The 21,295-nt window shown below is 32.8% G+C and overlaps 1 protein-coding gene across 1 annotated transcript; it reads right to left on the bottom strand.

Moving 5' to 3' along the window:
- Positions 1 to 14,092: 14,092 nt before the first annotated feature.
- On the bottom strand, positions 14,093 to 17,651 carry LOC120086943 (cytochrome P450 CYP82D47-like). The gene is made up of 2 exons (XM_039043752.1): positions 16,681 to 17,651; positions 14,093 to 14,871 (listed from the first exon to the last, which is right to left on the bottom strand). The coding sequence occupies exons 1-2, from the start codon at positions 17,635 to 17,637 to the stop codon at positions 14,251 to 14,253; spliced, it is 1,578 nt and encodes a 525-aa protein (XP_038899680.1). The 5' UTR covers positions 17,638 to 17,651; the 3' UTR covers positions 14,093 to 14,250.
- Between the last annotated feature and the right edge of the window lie 3,644 nt (positions 17,652 to 21,295).

Genomic DNA, 21,295 nt, shown 5'->3' with positions numbered 1-21,295 from the left:
TTTCCATCGAACTGCTGGAACTTTGGATGTTGATACCCAGCTGGCATTCTTAGGTTGTCGATTCACTTGGTGTACGGCTTGGAGTACATAAAGGAGAACTGTGATGGTCTTCCGTACTGAACCCATATGGAGTTTGTAATCATATCCTGTAGTTGTTGAATTGACAAGGTGGAAACAGAGGTAGATTGTTGCAACTAGTCTTCCTGCAAGATAGTCTTTCCTTTGTCATTGGCTTTTATAGTTGGAGATTGACTCGACTCAGCAGTTTCTTGAGCCTGTATTTCATCTCTTAAAGCAGCAATTTCATGATCTTGCTCTTCTACAACTTTCATTAGGATATTTATCTTTATCTCTATCTCTGCCATGGTCGACTAAGTCGTGACGTCAGTCATCATGATAGACACTACATCAAACTGTGATTCTTTCTCTGATGGATCAGTAGCAGAAGCATAGTTGTCAAACAAGGATTTTTTCTGATGACGATCCCGCCTGTAAAAGATTCCATCGACTGGTCCTAGATTTCCTCCGTGATGACAAAGTTTATGTAAGTGTTGCTTGCATAGCTTTGGATGCACCTTTCTTTGGTGACATTTGTAGATTTGTTGACTTCGATGACGAGAGAGAGATGAGAGGTAGAGATGTCCCACTAGGAATGCCAATTTGTTCGCACGAGATATCAAGAGAAATTTATTTCGTGGAACTTGAACTTTGTATTTGTATTAATTTTGTGGAAAGTGAGTACAATCTCTAATACATAGTATTTTGATGCTTTCAAAATAAATTATAATCTTTAAGCTGGTTGATCTTCTTAAACGATTGGCCTTTGGGCTTGTTGATCTTCTTGGATGATCGACTTTTGGGCTTGATGATCTTCTTAGACGATCAATCTTTGAGCTTGTTGATCTTCTTGGACGATCGGCCTTTGGGTTTGTTGATCTTCTTGGATGATCGGCCTTCCAACTGTCGATCATCTTGGAGGATTTAGTGTTCGCAAGAGGCTTCCGGAGAAACTTGTTTCGTGGAGTTGAATTGGAGTTGGTGTTGATGTTGTGGTTGGTTTGATGCGATGTAGTTCGATCTCTAGTATTTGATCCTCTGATTCTCTCTCGGTTGGATGGATGTGCTTGACTTGAAGAAGAAAAACACTGAATGTTCTTGAAGTAGAAGTCTTGGAAGAGTGTTTGTGTCTTCTAGGGTATTCTATCTTCTAAGAGTGCAGCTTCAAAAGTCAAGGGAGTCTTCTGCTTGTTGATGAATTCTCTTTGGGCTCTCTGAATGCAGAATTGTCTATATCTTCAAAGGACTTCAGTCTTCAGAGAGCTATTTCTTCAAAGGACTTCAGTCTTCAGAATGCTTGTATCTTCGAAGGACTTCAGTCTTCAGGCATAGTCAGCTTCAGGAGTCAAAGAGTCTTCTGATTGTAGAGAATTCCCTCTAAGTTTTATGGAATGCAGAATTTCTGATGAGGATAGCTTCTCTATTTATAGAGTTCATAAGTGGGCTTCGTGGGCTTGGGCTTGGTTGGTCCATATACCTGTCCTTTGGGCCCAATTAGTTGGATTTGGACTTGATTTGACATTTGGATCAAATTCAGTCCATTTTTTGGGTTAGTTAGACTTTAACCCATACAATAATATCTAATTGGGTCAAATTAATCTTATATGATTCATCAATTATGATGAAACCACGTGGTGTCATCGAAATTTGTCTTCAACTTCATTTCGAGACATATATCAACTTCTAATTGGACCCAAATTTAATGAATTAGAATTTCGTCATTAATTTAGTAAATGACGTGACAACTTGTGATTGGTCCAAAATTTCTCATTCAACCGTATTGTTTTTGGAATTTTCCTCATACTCATTGAATGGTTCAAAATTATCTAAACATTCTCAACGTCTTCAATAATTTTTAAAATTTCTATCATGGACGAAAATGTTAGAATGAGATTCATAATTTTGCAGCATTTACATTTATGTAAGAGAAATTATAAAAAATTAGGAATTTATATCATATAGTTATTTGAAGATATATGCATACTTTCTATTTTCAATTCACGCCCATTGTAAATGGTTTCATTGAATAATTTTTTTTTTTTTAACATGGATAAATCAAAAGATTTTAGTTACAGTTTAAAATATTTGTTAAATATTTTGTGTCACGGATTTTATAGAAATGTTTTCAGGATATATTTATTTATCTTATTTTAGGTTACAAAATAGATTTTGTTGCATGTTAAAAAAATTATAAACATTATTATATTTACAATAATTCCCTTCTGATTTATCTTTTGTTTGCTAAATAGTTAGGAAAGATTAAGATTTTATGTTATTTATACATTTTGGTTTGAGAATAATTAAATTACAGAACAACTCTACACATTAAAAAAAAATCTTTATTAATTTATGTAACCTTCTCATTTTTAGTGGATCTACTGAAGATCAGTAGTCTTGTTTTGGTTGTAACATTTTAAAAGAAAAAAATTACAGAAAAGACGCCATAAAAATTTTGAAGAAAAGAAAAACGAGTGATAAGTAGTTTCTCGATTCTGAACAGAAAATATAAAATTAGAGAGAGAGTGTTTGCTACTTCAATTTGGAGTTTTTAGTTAGATTAATCTTAGTGATGAAATAATGAGTTATAACTCATTAGTTGGTTGTATCATTAACCATTTCTTTCTTTTGGTGCGAGGAACTTATCATGAATCCACTGATTTCTGCCGCTTCCGTTATTGCTGCTGGGTTGGCCGTCGGGCTTGCTTCTATTGGACCTGGGGTTGGTCAAGGTACTGCTGCGGGCCAAGCTGTAGAAGGGATCACGAGACAATGCGAGGGAAGAATTTGAGGTACTTTATTGCTTAGCCTACCTTTTATGGAAGTTTAACTATTTATGGACAGGTTGCAGCATTAACACTTTTATTTCGAATCCTTTTATTTAATCCTAAAAAATTATATATATTTTTTGCATATTTTACAAAATATTTATCGTGGATAAAAAAAACTCTTTATGGTTCAATTTTAAAATTTAATTAAAGTGAAAAAATAGGGGATTTGAGCATTTCCAATAAAAATCTTATCTAATTTCATTTATTTCAATAAGAATTTAAGATGTAAATTTTCTTAATTTAACAATGGTTTTAGTTTATAAGATTTTGCAAACCAATTTAATTATGTATTCGGCAGGATATATTCTATATTAATAATAATCATTTCGAGAAAAGAAATTAAGGATTCATAGAATTAAAAAAGAAGGTTTTAACTTAATCAAATAATGTCATTGTTTCAATGTCTCGTTAAAATTGCAACAAAAGCACTCCATTGATGAGGTAAAGTACATATATTTATAATATATCTTATAGAACCAATTAGTTCATTTAGTCACTTAATTGATTTTTTTTCTATTCATCATATATCAATTTATATCAATAAAATAAAAATATCTTTTTGTTGTTATCAAAGATAAAATTTTGAGGTAATAAGTGTATAGTATGAATAGAACAAGAGGGGAAAATACTATTTTAAAAGGTTAGTCAAAGCTATATACAAGTTATTCACACCCTCTTTTGTTTTCTTTATTTCATTAGAATTTCGGTTATTGATTAAGGTGAAGCTCCGTAAAAACACTTGCTTTTTCAAAATATTATGAACAGATCATTTAGATTGAGCACCATTTTCAAGGAAATATAGAATAGCTACGACATTTAACATTTGAACCATCATATGAAACGAGTTCGATAAAACAAGAAAAAATCCTATTTTGAAAATAACTAAAATATTAACAATAATAAATAAAACAAGTGGTAAGCACGTAATATGTGGATGGCTACCCCGAGGTACAATCTTATTATGAGGTAGTATATTATTATGCGTACTATCTCTTTGGACAACCACTATGTTTATGTTCTTTCGTTTGAACTCTACTTAAAAACTTATATTCCGAACTCTTTTGCCTTCTCTTTTTTTTTTTTTTTTTTTTTTTTTTTTGAAAGAAAGAAATCAAAGATTAGTCTTGTTCCCCATACAATTCTTATCAAAACCATTTTTCTTTTTCTACGTAACAATCTTCTCATATATGATTAACTTCTTAATAAGGGACTTTTTTGAATGAATATAATGGAAAAATAAGAACATCTTGTTAAAGTGTTTGCTAAATTGTTTTTTGGCTATCTTACGGGTCTTCAAGATCCTTTTATACATTATGTTAAGATATCAAGGAAAATCTATTCTGGTTTCAAAAAGATACGCCAGAATTCTAATTAATAAGTGAAAAATATTACATTGTCAATTTATGGCAATGTCATTTTTATGTACGATCAGAACAAGAAGAGTCTATATAAACCAATTCTCCAAGCGTTCTGTTGACTTTTTGAGCTATATTTCAAGTGTGCAATTAAATCCTTTAGTGGTATGGAGTAAGATGTTAGAAAATTCATTTCTAATAGATAATGCTACAAACTAAATCCCTTCATTTTTTGTGCTTATGAATCTTCTTAAAAAAATAAATGAAACAAAACTTAAAACTTTCAAAACTTATTAATTCCCTCGCTAAAAAAGATAATGGGATCCATGTTTGTATTAATATCTCATTTCCTTAAATTAGTAATGGGAATGTATAGAACAAAAGTTAAGTATAAAATTTGATTAAGAATAGATTATTTCAAAATGTAATTGAATTTACTAATTGAGTTACAAAAAAAAAAAAAAAAAAAAAAAAAAAAAAAGAAGAATCGGATCTAGAACTGATATATTTTGCTTTAAGATGAAAAATTAGATCAAAGTTACCATGTAAAATGGATTTTGTTATTGTCCAAATTCCATTTGTGTATGTGCTTTCTGAAAACATAACAGTACTCTATTTCATTAGAAAAATTGAGCGTAATCAACTAGACCAGTCGGTATTCCTTCGAATCCTGATTATGAGTCTACCAAGTAGTAAATAACATATGACACGTATGCTTTTCTCCCATCAATTAGCATTCGCTGAAGAAATAAAATTTTTTATTTTTTTGGTGAATGTGAAAAAAAAAAGAGAATCATTTTTGGAGTAAAATTAAGTTATGTTATTTGTTCTCATTCCTTTCTCGCTATGGTTTGATATTTTGGTGTCCTAGGCCTAAGAGGAACTAGCTACTAGGTAATCAGACGCGAGCCTCTCCTCGGCAGATTCCTCCTTTTGCTTATCAGCATACGGGATATTAGCAGTCGTTTCCAACTGTTGTTCCCCTCCCAAGGGCAGGTTCTTACGCATTACTCACCCGTCCGCGCACTGGAAACACCACACTTCCCGTCTGACTTGCATGTGTTAAACATGCCGTCAGATGTTCATCCTAAACCAGGATCGAACTCTCCATGAGATTCATAGTCGTTGGGCCTAGAGGAACCAAACCAATCCATCATGAACTTGATGATTAAACTTTACTGCAATAACGATACTGTATGGGAGGTCCCGCGAAAAAATAGCTCGATGTCAGGATGATAAAAAGGTTAACAACTCCAATTTTTATTACTTTTCAATAGTCAATATCAATATGAAAAAAAAAATGAAAAATGAAAAGACCATCTTATTCCAAACCTCTTCTCTCCCACTTTTGTCTCTCACTTCACACCTTTAAGTGCACTGTTTGAGGCAATTATGGATCCTAGAAGGCAATTTTGAATTGTCAATAAAAATATGCTTCAATGCTATATCTTCTTTCGTTTTCCTTCGTTTAGCCAATTTCTCATGTAAAATAAAAAGGGTGAAGTAACTTTCTATTTATTGTTGTAGAATAAGAAGCATTTATATTTTAATGCATGTATTTAATTTATTTGGAGCTATTAGAGGGGGATCATTTTTTTTGGGAATATGGGTTGAAGCAATAACAAGAATATTTCTAATGGAACATCTTTCACAATATCTAGAGAGATAGTTCACCAATAGACTAAAGGATAAGTAATTCAACTCATTCACATCCAGATCATGAGTTTTTAGAATCCATATTATGCAAGAATGTTGGATTTTATGTGCTAAAACTCGTGGTTTATAAACAATAAACTTATTCTGTAAATCAATAAAGTTGTTATTGAAGTTTGATTCAATAATTCAATAAAGTTGTTATTGAATATATGAATTACTTATTTCATTTTAGAAATAAATCCAATAAACTAAAAGATCCATGACTATTACATGAATACTTGAACTTTATGTGGAGACATCAAAGTGGATGAGGTTGAGTGCCTTATTCTGATAACATTATCAGATGTGGCCAACTTTGTAGTTGTTACAATTTATTGTAAAGTGCTACAAACGAAGTGATCTTGATTCTTTCATGTTGTGACATGAGGAGTGAAGGCATCCTGGGTAATGAGTTTGCATAAGATTGAACTTAGAAATAAGTCATTCTTACTTTATAACGTTGTTTACTATTTAAGACTGACTATTTTAAAGCGATGACTTGGGTAACTTAACCTTAATCATAAGCTAACTATGAACTCCTGTTTATTCGGGATTATTCTTAGATTTTCATAGGTGAGAATTGGTTGAACAGTGCCGGCTCAATAAGCCTCCCATTTCAGAGGTAAGACTAGGTAGATAGTTAGGGACATAGGGTGCAACATGAAATTCACTCCTACCCACTTTCATGGATAGTAGATAGGTTGTTCCCTTAAGTGCTGACTCCGAGTTTTGAATAAAGGGTCCCACCCTCTCATTTTCCCGAGAAGGATTCAGTTTGATGATTGGATCTCAAATCAATTGTTCATTAGAAAATTAGTGGGACTTAAGGAACAAGAGGTAATCTCGGGGGTAAAGCAGCTATTGACCCAACCGTTATTAAATCATGGATATATTGAGTGGATATAATATATTTGCAATGAGGGGAGTGCAACTACTCGACTTTAGTGGAGTGACCCGGTAGTTAACAAATGGGGTTAATTCGGTTTAAAGAGTTTAGCCAATTAATCTCGAATTTTTGGAGCCCATGATGAATATGTCCATTAGGTCCCCCTACTAGCTCACAAATAGAATAAACCTTAGTAATTATATGCAACATAATTACTCGGTTAATTATTGAATTAAACAAAATTGGAGAATTGGTTGATTTGTAACTTCGACTTAAATATCAAATTACATAATAAGCATTCGTGGTAGTGGAATTGATATTTAATTAATTTTATATTTCATATTAAATTAATATAATTAATTAAATTATTTAATTAATTATTAACTTTATTTGAAAAATTAATTAATTGAATTAACTTTTGTAAAATTAATAATTTTTAAGTTTAGTTAAAGAATTAAAACTGAAAATTTTGTTTATAATTTAGAAAAATGTTACTCAAAATTGAAAAGAAAATTGGATTTTGAAAAATCCCACAAGTGGGTTTATCCCCCTTTTTTGTGAAATCCAAATCATAATTACACCAATTATCTCAAGTAGGAGCTGTAGCTTGAGTATGCAATCTGATTGGATGTTCTCTTGGCATAAAATTGAGGTTTGAATACTGAGAAAAGACATGCAAAATAGTTGGTTTTGCTGAGATTCCATATGAATTCCGTACTCCTAATGAATTCCTTTGTTCTAGCTTGTTTTGAGGAAAACCATGTTTTGAGTCCCACAACTCAATCTACGGTTTCTAGAGGATAATAGGAAAGATCTTCTGGTGGTTCACGACCAGTGGTGGAGTGGATTGCAGCTAAATTTGAAGTTTAAAGTGTTGGGGTTGATGCCCTAAATCTCGTATGGTCCTGTAGTTTGTAAATACCTGTATGAATAAACAGTTTTGTGATTTATAATATGAGATATTTTATTCATTTTAGTCTATGAAATATGAGATATTTTAGTTGTATTAACCACAAACCAATAAACTAAGATCTCTTGTTATCGTTGTAACTTAAGCATCTATGTGGAGACATATAAGTGGATCGTGCTTTAAGTGATAACCTAAATTGTTTGTAGTATATGGATAAAGGAAGGATACCCTATCATGATGACACTACGAATTTGGCCTGCTTTGTAGGTTTTACAAGTGTTATAAAGTGCTACAATGATCTGACCTGATCATTTGTATATTAGACATACAAGCGAGGATATACTATAGAAGTTCGTATAAGACCAGACTACAAAATGTTTTGTCTCGTTATATAACTCGTTCATAATTGAGACTTTCATTTCACTAGGATGTGTTGGGGTTGATGCCCTAAATCTCGTAGGGTCTTGTAGTTTGTAAACACCTATATGAACAAATATTTGTGATGTAATAATATAAAAAATTTTATTCACTACTATCTATGAAATATGACTTATTTTTGTTGCATTAACCACAAACCAATAAACTAAGATCCCTGGTTATCGTTGTAACTTAAGCATGTATGTGGAGACATACAAGTGGATCGTGCTTTAAGTAATAACCTAAATGGTCTGTAGTATATGGATAAAGGAGGGAAACCTTATCCTGCTGATGCTACGAGTATGGCCCACTTTGTAGGTGTTACAAGTGTTGTAAAGTGCTACAAATGGTCTAATCCTGACCATTCATGTATTAGACATGCAAGCGAGGATACTCTATACGATGGAGTTTGTATAAGACCGAACCATGAAATGTTTAGTCTCGTTATATAATGTCGTTCATGACAGAGACTTTCATTTCACTAGGATGACCATAGATAACATGACCTTAATCTTGAGTGAGTTGAGAACTCCTGCATTTGCATGGGTTCGAATGGCGAGATCCCCGACACAAACCAAGCACTTTGGGAATTCGTCTGATTGAGGATGTGGAAACTCAGCTACACAAGACAAAATTCACTCCTTCCCCAAAGCAAGGATAAGTAGATAAATTGCTCCCTTAAGAGCTGATTCCGGAGCATGAATAATGTGGCGCCACACCTTCTCATGGCTCGAGAAGAGTTCACTCGTAGTGGGATTATGATGTATTGTTCATTAGAGGAATCAGTGGTACATAAGGAGTTAGATGTAACTACAGGGGAAAACAGTAAATTGGCCCAGCTGTACTTACGAGTGATTTGTAAAGGTCATCGTACTGCTGATTGATTATATTCGATGAACACAGAAATATATCTGTAGTATAAAGAGTGCAGCTATCAGTCTTTAATGGAGTGCCTGGCATTTAATGGATGGTAGATTTCGTGATTAAAGAGTTTAGTCAGTTATTCACTTACCGTTAGAGCTTACAACTACAAGTCCATAAGGTCCTTGGTAGCTCAATGGATTCATGTGAAGAATTAGTTTTTGGGTTAGTTTAAAATGTTCAAATTAACAAGAGGGAATTTGATTATATATGATATAATTCAATTAATTCAATTATATGTAATATAATTGATTTGATGTGTTTGATACATTAATTGGAGGAATTAATATAAATATGATTTATATTAAATGTTATAAAGGAAAAAAATAACTATGGTTTAAATATTACATATGATGTGATATTAAAACTATAGGTTATAAATATAATATGATAAATTAGTTATTATATTTATTTATAACAAAAACAATTATGAGATAATTATGGTTGGTTATTTTTCTCTATTAACCGATTGAATGGGAGGTTTTTATCAGTTTTAATAATTGATGGATAAAAAAAAAAAAACCATTTCATATTTTTTTAATAATGCAACACATTTCAATCGGTTGAAGAAAATAATTATACAATAGCTTTTGAAAGAGTGAACGATCAAGCATCGAGGCATCGAGTTTGCTAGACGATAGTTCCTCATTACCCAACGATCGAGTACCAAGTCTATTTGATAAACTTTCTCATTCTCCCACTTACTCAATCGTTTACTCAATCGTATAGTTCCTTTTCCCTTCACCAAATCCACATAGAGCCTATACGTCTTGGATTCTCACATCGAGAATACCAAGGTAGCCTCTTGGTAGTGTCGAGTTTGCTATTCGAGGGTCGAGGATCGAGTGTTACTTGATTGTGTTCGAGGATCTGACAGTTCGTGTTATTCACTGGTTGTTCGTTGCGTTAGTGCACTTGATCGAGAGAATACACGAAGAATAGTTCTTCAAAGGTATGTCAATCGATTCCTTTTGTTTTTAAACTTAAAAGAATGCTGTAATTTACTCAATGATGCATAACTTTTCTTGTTTGATTGTAAATATGTTGTTCTTTCACAATGGGTTTGGAACGATCTGCTTCCGCTCAATGGTTCTCTTGTTTAAGAGTTCCTTCAATTAGTATTATAGGCAGGTTGATAGCTCTCAAAAAAAGCTATTATTTCTATCTTAATTCTGGCTTGTTATCGAATTTTATGTGTTTATTTTCTCTATTTTGTAGGTATCATACACTAAGGAAGTAGAAGAAAGAAATCAAAGTCAAACAGGACTAATTTGAAGCAATTTGAAGGTGATTTGAGTAGCCAGACTTCAAAACAGTGAAAATTACGAAACTGTCATTGTCACAGGATCGCAACGGTTCCCATAGCATCGCAACGCTCCGAATGATATCGCCACCATCACAATGCTCGACCCTGATGCTGGAAGATAGAACCGCAGTGTTGCAACGCTCCTTTAGAGCGTCGGGACGCTGTGAACTTCAACGAAAATCTGGGCGAGCATGTGCGCTAATGAGCGTTGCAACGCTGTTTTCAGCATTGCGACGCTGCCTCAATTTCTTTAAATAATCTCTTCGGCCCTAAGTCAAAATATGCCGAATTTTGGAGGCCAAATCGATGGAGGCCGAAGTTAATCTTCATTATTCTTCCTTTTCCTTCAATTTTCAGTATCTTTAGGTTAGTTTTTATTTTGTTTTGGGTTGTAATCGACAGATTGGAGGTTTGTTCTTCATTTGTCTATGTTTTGGGTTGTATCTTTAGGTTAGTTTTTATTTTGTTTTATTTTGTTTTAGGTTCTAATTAATTTAACTGTATTCTTGTGAGTTCTTTGGATGGATTCGTTTTAATATTAATAGAGTTCGAAAAATTCTTCTGACAAGTTAATTTGTTGAAATTATTGTTTGCAAATCATTCTAGCCTATCCATCATTGATTGAATTAGTTGCACATATTAGGATCGCATGTTTAGGGTCTAGACTTTTTCTAGTCAAACTCATATATGCCCTAGTATAATCTTTCCAAATAAATCATGTTATAAGATATTGCTTTCCAGCTTATAGTATGTCTCAACAATTGAACCATTTCATAATGCAATTCAATTTAACTTGTATGTCGTTAAGAAGGAAGAGATGTAAATTGAATAAGGGCTAATTTGGTTTAATATCAAATTTGACTAATTGGGCTATTAGATTTTCTAATAGGTTGAGGGATTGACAGATTCAGTATAATTAATTGGTACCTAATGAAAGAAATTGCATAGGAACTCTCTCTTGCTCTAGAAATTAGATAGACTCCTATCCTAGATTACATTTACCCTTTTAATTAAATTTCACGCATGTTAGACTCCAATCACGCTTCTCTGCGAATCGACTCAGACTTACCACTGTTGCTACGTTTTAGTAATGATAGGAGTAGTTCGGTATTTATAAATTTTTTTTTGTTTCAGTTTTATAACGATGTCAATCCCTAATCCGAACAAAATGGTGCCACTGGTGGGGAAGCCATTGGCGTTTCGTTAGCTAAATTTCTAGTTAGAGAATTCATTTGCTTTTGATTTTTTTTCCTTTTTTGTGTCATTGTTTTAAGGATGGACAAATATCTTCAATAAGGATGAGGACAATCGAGTGTAGTATCTTAGCTTAGTGACGAGGTTTGTGTTCTTTGAGGTCAACTTGCTGAGTTAACTTCCTTGGTTAGTCAATTGGTTGTAGGTAACCCACAATAGATGCGAGCATGTAGGATTGATCACCTGAGCAAGCATGTCCAAGTCTACAGTGGAGCCCTATGCCACGAGACTACTCCATAGGAGGGTATCCTAGTTATATGGACGATGATTTCAAAGGGCCCAAATGGGAAGAGTCCTACGACTATGGAAACCTAGGATGGGACCAGTTCCACTATGATCCATACCCTAGCACATCCGACCTGTCGATGCATGCTCACACCGCCGACTCAGGTATGTCAATAGAAGATGTGATTAGACAACTTGCTATTAACAATATCTCTAGGAGAGCTTTATGTTAGTGAATAATTTCACCAATATAAATCAATTAAATAATAATTTAAATATTAATTGATTTTCCAATTTCGTTTAATTTGAATTAAATTAAAAGTTTTTAATTGTATCATATACAATCAATTGAAAACCCTAAACTTGAATTTGAACATTTCAAATTTATAACCCTAATTTCATACAATTTAAGAGCTAGTAGAGGGACCTAATGGACCTACAGATCATGAACTCCAACGATTTGTAATTAATTCATTAACTATCAAGGCACATCATTATAGCTTGATAGTTGCACTCTTCTCACTGTAGATATATTTCTATCCATGTAAACCATAATCAGTAAGTCGATCCTTCACAGGTCGTTCTTAATTACAGCTGAGTCCAAATTACCGTTTTACCCCTATAAATACATTTTTTTCCTCAAGTTTCCACTGCTCCTCTAATGAAAAATTGATTCATAATGCTACTTATGAATTATGTTCCTCTCTATTATGAGAAGGCGGGACCCCAATTGTTCAGGATCTAGAATCAGCATTTAAGAGAATAACCTATCTGCTAACCCTAAAATGGGTAGGAGCGAATTCCATCTAGTAGAGTTATGTCCCCAGCTATCTATCCGGTCTTATCCCCAAAATGGAAGCCTTAGTGAGCAGTGCTGTTAGACTACTCTCACCTATGCAGATCAAAGGATAATCTTAAATAAACAAAAGTTCATAGCTAGCTCAGGATTAAGATTGAGTTATCTTAGGTTACTTTAATATGAAATAGTCAGTAAATGGTCGTTATAAAGAAAAGTGACTATTTCATGGTTCAATCTTTATGCAAACTCATTGCATAGGATGTCCCCACTCACATGTCTCTACATTAATGATATGTGGATCATGTCATTTGTATTACCTATATAAAATGGACCGCATCCAATAGTGTTACTAGGATGAGATAACAAAATTCATCCATATACTTATAGAATATTTAGGCTATATACTATTAACTTGATTTTGTTTATATCACCACATAAAGTTAAAGTATTCATACTATAGCCATGGATATATTTATTGGATTTTCATAATAGAATGCAATATCAACAACTTTATTGAATAATATTTTATAAAAAAAATGTTATAGACAATGATAGATTTCTATCAATTGATTAGTAATAAGAGTTCTATTACAATCTATCAGTCATAGACAGTGATAGAACTCTATCACAATCTATCACACCAACAAATAAAAAAACAATGAAGAAATCAGTTGAATTTGAGCTGAAGAAGAATATTGGTACCTACATGATCAGCCTCTTCAAAACAGTGATCGATTGAGGAACAACAAAATAGTGATTATTGAAGAACAAAAAAGCAGTGAAGATAAGGAGGAAGCCGAAGATGACATATCTCCGAATCACCATTGCCGATGAAGAAGAACTTGAAGAAGAATATTGCCAGGAGATTAGAGGTGATTTGGATGCAATTTTCAGCTGCACGATGAAGAAGAAGAAAGGAAGAAGTGGTTGTCGGAGATTGGAAAGGTTTTGCAGTTGCATGATCATTTGTTGCACGATGAAGAAGAAGAAAGGAAGAAGTGGTTGTCGGAGATTGGAAAGGTTTTGCAGTTGCATGATCATTTGTTGCACGATGAAGAAGAAGAAATCATGTGCGATGAAGAAGAAATGAAGAAGAAGAAATCACCAAGTCGAAGACGATGAAGAAGAAGAAATTGTCGCACGAGAATTTCAAATGTAAAAATTGAAAATTTGAAAATTTTTAAAAAATGTAAATGTGTCTAGCGGTGAAGTTTGTGCTATACTGTGTAATTTTTTTTATATTTTTTCTATTTATAACAATTTTCCTTTTTTATTTTTATTATTAATTCATTTGCGTATAAAATTAGAGTAACACAAATTTCGGAGAAAATAACTACAACAATAGCCGTTATTAATATTATTATACATAACGTTCCATTACAATGATCAGATGAGTAATAATTATGCATCTTACAAATTTTTTGTTTCATGGACTTCGATATCGGGATAAATAAAGAGTTCTGTCTCACAACTGATATAATTTATATATTAGTTGTGACTTCGATAATATATATTTTATAAAGATTATAATATAACGTCAATTTCCTTAATAGACTTGTCTATCTAAGATATTAATTGCATCAATCTTACTGATCTACTAATAAATTGAGGTAGCCAGCCGGGGAGTTAAAACAACTTCTAGCGGAGTTTTTCTAGCACTGGTCAATCCACCACTCTCTTCCATATCAAATAGTTCTTCTGAAAGCCTATCAGTTTTAAACCCATGTAGAAAGTTTGCTAGTGTAAGATATATTATTTGAAGGGCTAATGAGATAGCGGGACACTTCCTTCGACCATTTCCAAATGGTATCAATTGGGCGTTGTGTCCTCTAACGTCAATATTCTTATGACTTGTTAAAAATCTTTCTGGTCGAAATTCACAAGGATCCTCCCAAAAACATGGATCTTTTTGGAGCTTTTGAACATTAACAATGAGGCGTGTCCCTTTTGGGATGTGGTAGCCAGCAGTTGTGCAATCTTCTAAAGACTCATGAGGAAGTAAGAGTGGCGCAGCTGGATGTAATCGTAGAGTTTCCTTCACGATAGCTTGAAGATAAGAAAGGTTTTTTATATCTGACTCTTTCACTTGTCTTTCTCTCCCAATTTGTTCGTCCAATTCAACTTGAACCTTCCTCAATGTTTCTTTATTGTTGAGAAGTAAAGAAAGGGCCCATGTCATTACAATCGACGTAGTGTCAAATCCACCTAGTATCACATTCTGCATTAATTCGAACTAAAAGTTATCTATTCATATCGAATATATGAGACATCCCATAAATTTAGGATTAATTTTACCCAAGTTCTCGGTCCCTAGTCCCTTCTTATTATGCAGGTTTCTTTGTTTATGATAAAACTTTACTCTTCAACAGCCGCAATTAAAAAAAAAAAAAAAAAACCCAAAAATTTCAAGTCAAAATTCTATTTTAACGAGGAAACCCTCCCGACCTTTTTTTTTTTTTTAATTTCTTTTTATTTAGAAGTCTAGTTCGGTTTTAGAATACTTCTAAAAAGTAAATAATAAATTAACAAAGAAATTATTAAGTGAAAGTAATGTTTATTAGTGTAATTTAAAAAAAAATTAATAATCATCAAATGGGCCTACACGGTTCAAATTCCTTCTATTTTATTCACGAAATTTTCCTACCAACTTCTAATATATAGACCTTTTAAATTTTTTTCATTTTCTTCATCAAAGCTTTCCTAGACTTCTCTAATGTAATAAAAAATAATTATCACTTCCAATTTATCTAGTTAAATCAAATTTAACCCTAAATTTTCAATTTCATCGAATTGCAATGTAAATTTAGATAAATATTGTAATCATAATCCTATACATTAAACCGTATTAAAATTTTGACCCTCAAATAGTTCTCACTCCAAATATATTTTTTTAACCCTAAACTTTTAATTTTTTTTTAGACAAATGAAATTAATCTGACTTTTTTTATTTCTTGAAATTTTCGAATTTTGACAATTAATTGTCTTATTTTCGTGTAAATTAATGAGTTTATAAAAAAGTTTATACCATGCAAATTGGCAAAAAACGAATTGAGAGAAAATTGAAAGTTAATGGTTAAAATTGAGACAACCAGCGTAGAATTAAATTTGATTATTTTTCTTCCTTTCTAATTTCAATGATTTTCGAATTGAATCATAATTCTAAACCTCACGTAAAATTTAATTTTCAGGCCTTACATAAATTATTTAGTTCCAACTTGGTAAGTTGATATAGACAATTTTTTTTTTGTTCTCTCACATAAGTTGATAGCGGGTTCAATATAAAATTCCACATTAAGTTCTTCAAAATTATAGGTAAAAAGTTTAAGAAAAAATATTTTACGAAAAAAGTCGTTGAAATAAATTTCTAAACTGATGTTAAAACTGACCGTCAAAACAAAATAATTCATATTTAAAGTTTGTTTGGTATTGATTTCGTTTTTTCTATTTTTGATTTTTTAAATTAAGTCTATTTATCTTCTTAATTTCTTACAATAATTTACATATTTATTAAAGTTAATTTTTAGCTAAAATTTAATAACAAAAACAAAAAAATTTAAAAACTACTTCTTAGATTTCAAAATTTTACTTGATTTTTTAAAATATTGGTAAAAAGAAAATAATGAAGTTTTGATTTTTTTTAGGAGATATTTATTCATCTCTTTCATTAATGTCAAATTTATAAACCTATGGAAATATCGAAGAAAATTTAAGATCCTCCATATATAATATAATATATTATGATAATGATAGAAACTGATACAAGTCTATCATTAATAGAAGTCTATCAATATCTATCAGTGATAGAAATTTATAGAAATTATAATTGATAGAGGCTGATAGAAGTCTATCATCGATACTATTAGTTATAGAAACTCATACAAGTTTATCATTAATAAAGGTTAATAGAAATCTATTAATATCAGTGTCTATCAATATTTTTTTTTTCTATTATTATAAATAATTTATTATTTTTTTCTATCTACGGAGATTTCTAATTAAGATAAGAGTATTCAAATATATACTTTACCACGCATATTGCTTTGATGATTGTATCAACATCGTAGCTTAAAGGTTCTCCCTCATCATCTTCAACGGTAGAAATCATTAAATCCATGAAGTCTTGTTCTTGATCCATATTCCCTTTACTATAATCTCTCTTTTTTCGATGTTGTTGGAGGAAATTGTGAAACGTTTCATCTAATATTTGTGCAGTTTTCATCATTTCTTCCCCATGTCCTCCAAAATCCAACCAACTCACAAACGGAAACCAATCAGAAGGAATGAATTTTCCGAATAATTCAGAAAAATCTCTCAATGCTTTTCGACATTTTTTGCTGGCTTCGTCGTCATCGAAGGCCGTTGTAAATCGCTTTCCGATCACCATCTTGAATATGGTGTTGAGGGTTATGTCTTGAAACCACTTCTTCATATCCACCACAACTTTCTCACTTTTCTTATTGTTTTTGAGCCAATATAGCTCATGGAGTTCCTTCATCCATGTTTGAACCTCTACTGCTCTAATGTGTTCGAGTTGCTCGACGCGGTGGTTGGTGAGGAGTCCAAGCGTCGCTATTTTGCGGACATAGCGCCAATGTGGATTGTATAGGCTAAACCCTATCATGGCATAGTCATAGGCAAGAAGCTTTGATGCAAGTAGCTTTGGACGAGATGCAAATATTCTATCGTTGGTAGTGAATAACTCTTTTGCTATTTCCCAATTGCTCACAATCAATGTTTTTTTCATACCGAACCTAAACGTGAATATTGGTCCATATGCATCCGCCATTTTAGCCAACGTTATGTGGATTGGCTCACTTGCATTTAGTAGATGGAGGTGGCCGATCACCGGCCAAGCGCCACCGGCTTCCGGTGGGAGTCTCTTCCGATGAGGGACGACGTATCTCCGGCACATAGTGAAAATAACATAGAAAAAGAACAAAAGGCCGGCGAAGATTATTACGGTGAGGACGTGAGGCTCTTCCATTTCTTCTTCTCTAAATAATTTTAATTTTCAGTGTTTGGAGAATTAAGCATTGCAAAGGGTTTGTTTATATAATAGGCCACATGGCTTTATTATGGTCTCCAAAATAAAATTAAAATTAAATGGAGTTTTTAATGCATATTAAACGGATTTTTTTTTCTTTTCTATGGCCCTTTTAATTGGACAAAATGCAATAATTCATCTCGAAAACCTGGTCCAGCAATGGTAAAAACGTTATCTCGAAGAAAGTTTGTATCTATTTTGTGTTTGAAAACTACCGTGGTCTATGGGCATCTATCAGTATAGGTAGTAGATATTTAAAATAGTCTATCGCAATCTATTATTAATAAACAGTGATATTTTGATGTATTGGTAAATAATTTTAATAATTTTATATTTAAAATAATTATCCAATAATTTAGTTTATGTTGATATTAAGAGTTGAACGTAGAAATTTAGTAAAAATCATAGGGTGAGTGTAAATTTTGAAATTTAGAAACTAAAAGACAACAAAACTCCAAATTCATACCTACAAATCTAACATTTTAAATTTTAAAGACTAAATTGATTCAAAAAAATTAAACTCGAAAGATAAAAGTGAGGCCCCATGAGAATAATTCTTAGATTTTAAAACAAACGTCGAAATATAAAATACCCTTAGTATTTTGGTAATTCTAAAATCACTTTTTAGAACCAAACATAATGATTCAATATCACTTTTATGTATTTGAAAATTAAGTTTAGAACCAAACATAAATTTGATGGTTTAAAAATCAATGTATATAAATCTCTTTTTCTAAAATCACTATTCCAATTATCACTCTCAAGCACACCCTTTTTCGAATTGATTTGAGATCTTTTAAAATCACTTAGTCATCATTTTCAAACACCTCTATTTTCAGTGAGAAATAAGATTGAGATAAAATCAAAATAGATTTTAAAATAATTAGCAAAATAGATTATGTAGTGCCCCAAATTTAGGAGAAGGACATGAATGAACGGAGATTTCTTCCAAATGAGGGGAGTCTTGAAGACGTGAAAGTATGATTAAAAAAGATTTAAAGGAATAGAAAATTACTACCTAACCAACAAGTTGCACCTTTCTTTCTGATTGTCCAATCATATGAACATTATAGTTAAGCTTGTTTAGCTTGAAACAATTCTAAATTTGGTGAGTATTAGAGATGTTGCCACCAAGGATGGGTCAAAGAAGACACATTAGTTGGAGACCACCACATCATACAGGAGAGCCACGATGGATTAATAAATGCTTAGACAATTCTGTTTGGACTTGATTTCAATAAACTTTATTCCTTCCATTTAGGATTGGGCCATATCTCAAGTATAACTATTTTTTTTTATTCTTCCATATTCATTTTATTATTCAATTATTCATGTAGCCCTAATTTGGAAAATCTGTATAAGTTTGGGCTTATTATGATCTTCTTTAAATAAGAGAAAATCAACTAAGACTTTGTCCCTATTCATTTTCTTCCTCAAATTCTAACTTGGTATCAAAGCTCGATATGGCAAATGCTACCGCTACAGGATTCCCTGCCGCTGAATCGACAAAGTTCAGCATGCCTCCACTGAATCAACTGCTCAACCAGATAACCACCACCAAATTGGACAGATGCAATTTCATGTTATGGAAGACATTAGCTTTTCCAATCTTAAGAGGATACAAACTCAAAGGGCATCTGTCTGGAACTAAGGTTTGTCCTCCAATGTTCACTGTCTCTGTAGTATCCAGTACTGAACCTGGTGATTTTGACTCTCAAGCACCAGGAGGAGCATTGAGCATAATCATTGAAAGGACTCTCAACCCACTATATGAAGTGTGGGTTACTGCTGACCAGCTCTTGTTGGGATGACTATACAACTCAATGACTCCCGATGTTGCTGTGCAACTGATGGGACATGAAAATACTAAGAGTCTGTGGGATGCTATTCACTCTTTATTTACAGTTTAGTCAAGAGCAGAAGAAGACTATTTGCATCAAGTCTTTCAACAAACCCGTAAAGGTAACACATCAATGTCTGAATACTTGAAACTTATGAAGCTCCATTCTGATAATTTAGGCTAAGCGGGTAGTCCGGTCTCTATTCGCAATCTCGTATCTCAAGTCCTCCTTGGATTGAATGAGGAATACAACCCAATTGTAGTAGTCGTCTAAAGCAAACCAGAAATATCGTGGCTCGACATGCAATCTGCGTTACTCTCCTTCGAAAAATGTTTGGAACATCAAAATACCTCAAAAGCAATTGCAGCATTTTCACACAATGCCTCAACAAATGTAGCATTCCATCAGAACACAACTGCACCTAATTCATCTGGACAAGGAAACACTCAGGGAGGAAATCGACAATAGTTCAATGAGTCTAGGGGCAATGGCAACTTCAATGGAGGTGTGAACAGAGGAAGAGGTCGAGGTAGGGGGAATAGGCCTACCTGCCAAGTTTGCTCCAGTTATGGACACGCTGCAGATGTTTTTTATCAGAGGTACAACAGAGAATTCGTTCCAAATCAAAATAATGGCAAAGGAAACAATCACAACCAAGGAAACTCAGGGTCCAATACGTCTGCATTTGTAACCCCTCAAAACCTTAATCCATTTCTTCAAAACAAATCTGTAGGAGATTTCAGTTGGTATAGACAGTGGAGTAGTAAATCATGTCATTGTTGATCCTACCAACATAGCCAATTCTTTCTTAGTATACAGGTAATGATCTCATCATGGTAGTAATAGACAACAGTTAAACATATCCTTTGTTGGCAATGGCTGTTCATATGCCCCTAACTGTAATCTGAATCCAAAAAATGTTTTGTGTGTTCCCAATATTGCAATCTTGTCAGTGTGTCAAAACTAGTACAAGATAATGATATCTCTGTTGAGTTTTATAATGATTCTTATGTTGTTAAGGACAAATGTTCAGGGCAAACACTAGTGAAAGAAATTCTTAAGGATGGCCTATATCAGTTGGATGAAGCAGATGTGATCTCGGTTGATGTGAATATTAGAAAAGATGTCTGTTCTCCTAGTGCGATGGACAAAAATAATGAATCTACTGCCTTTACTCTGTCGAATATTGGAGTAAATTTGGTATAATTTAAAGGATTGTGGCATAGGAGATTGGGTCACCCTTCGTCTAGAGTTTTGGAATCTTTCTTCAAAATCTGTAATCTGCTTACTAAGTTAAATAATGATGTTAAATTTTGTGAACCCTGCTGTCTTGGAAAAGCACATTCCCTACCTTTCCCTAACTCTATGTCTCATGCCAAGCATAAATTTTATTTAATACATTCGGATGTATGAGGTAAATTCTGTCATACCTCGCTCTAGATTACCCTCTTAGCTTGGATGGAATGGTGACTTTAGTAGTTACCAACCCTTTTTGCTAGCACTTACTGCCTATCTAACCTATTAAATTTTTCTCAAACCCTGAATATGTTCATATCATCAATATACAAACATATTAACTCAGAACTTAAAACATTTACATTACAAGGTTTCGCAGCATTGTTCATACATGAATATTACAACTTAGTGAGCCCCCATCTAGAATACTAGTCACTAGACGGACACATGTGTACTAACTAATACAGGTCTTCAATTACGCTTCCTTCAACCCGTTTCTTTGAGTAGCAGAGCAGCAGCAG

The sequence above is a fragment of the Benincasa hispida genome, chromosome 9 (assembly GCF_009727055.1).
Source record: "Benincasa hispida cultivar B227 chromosome 9, ASM972705v1, whole genome shotgun sequence".
NCBI classification, from domain to species: Eukaryota; Viridiplantae; Streptophyta; class Magnoliopsida; order Cucurbitales; family Cucurbitaceae; genus Benincasa; species Benincasa hispida.
This window is presented reverse-complemented; position numbering and strand designations above follow the sequence as displayed.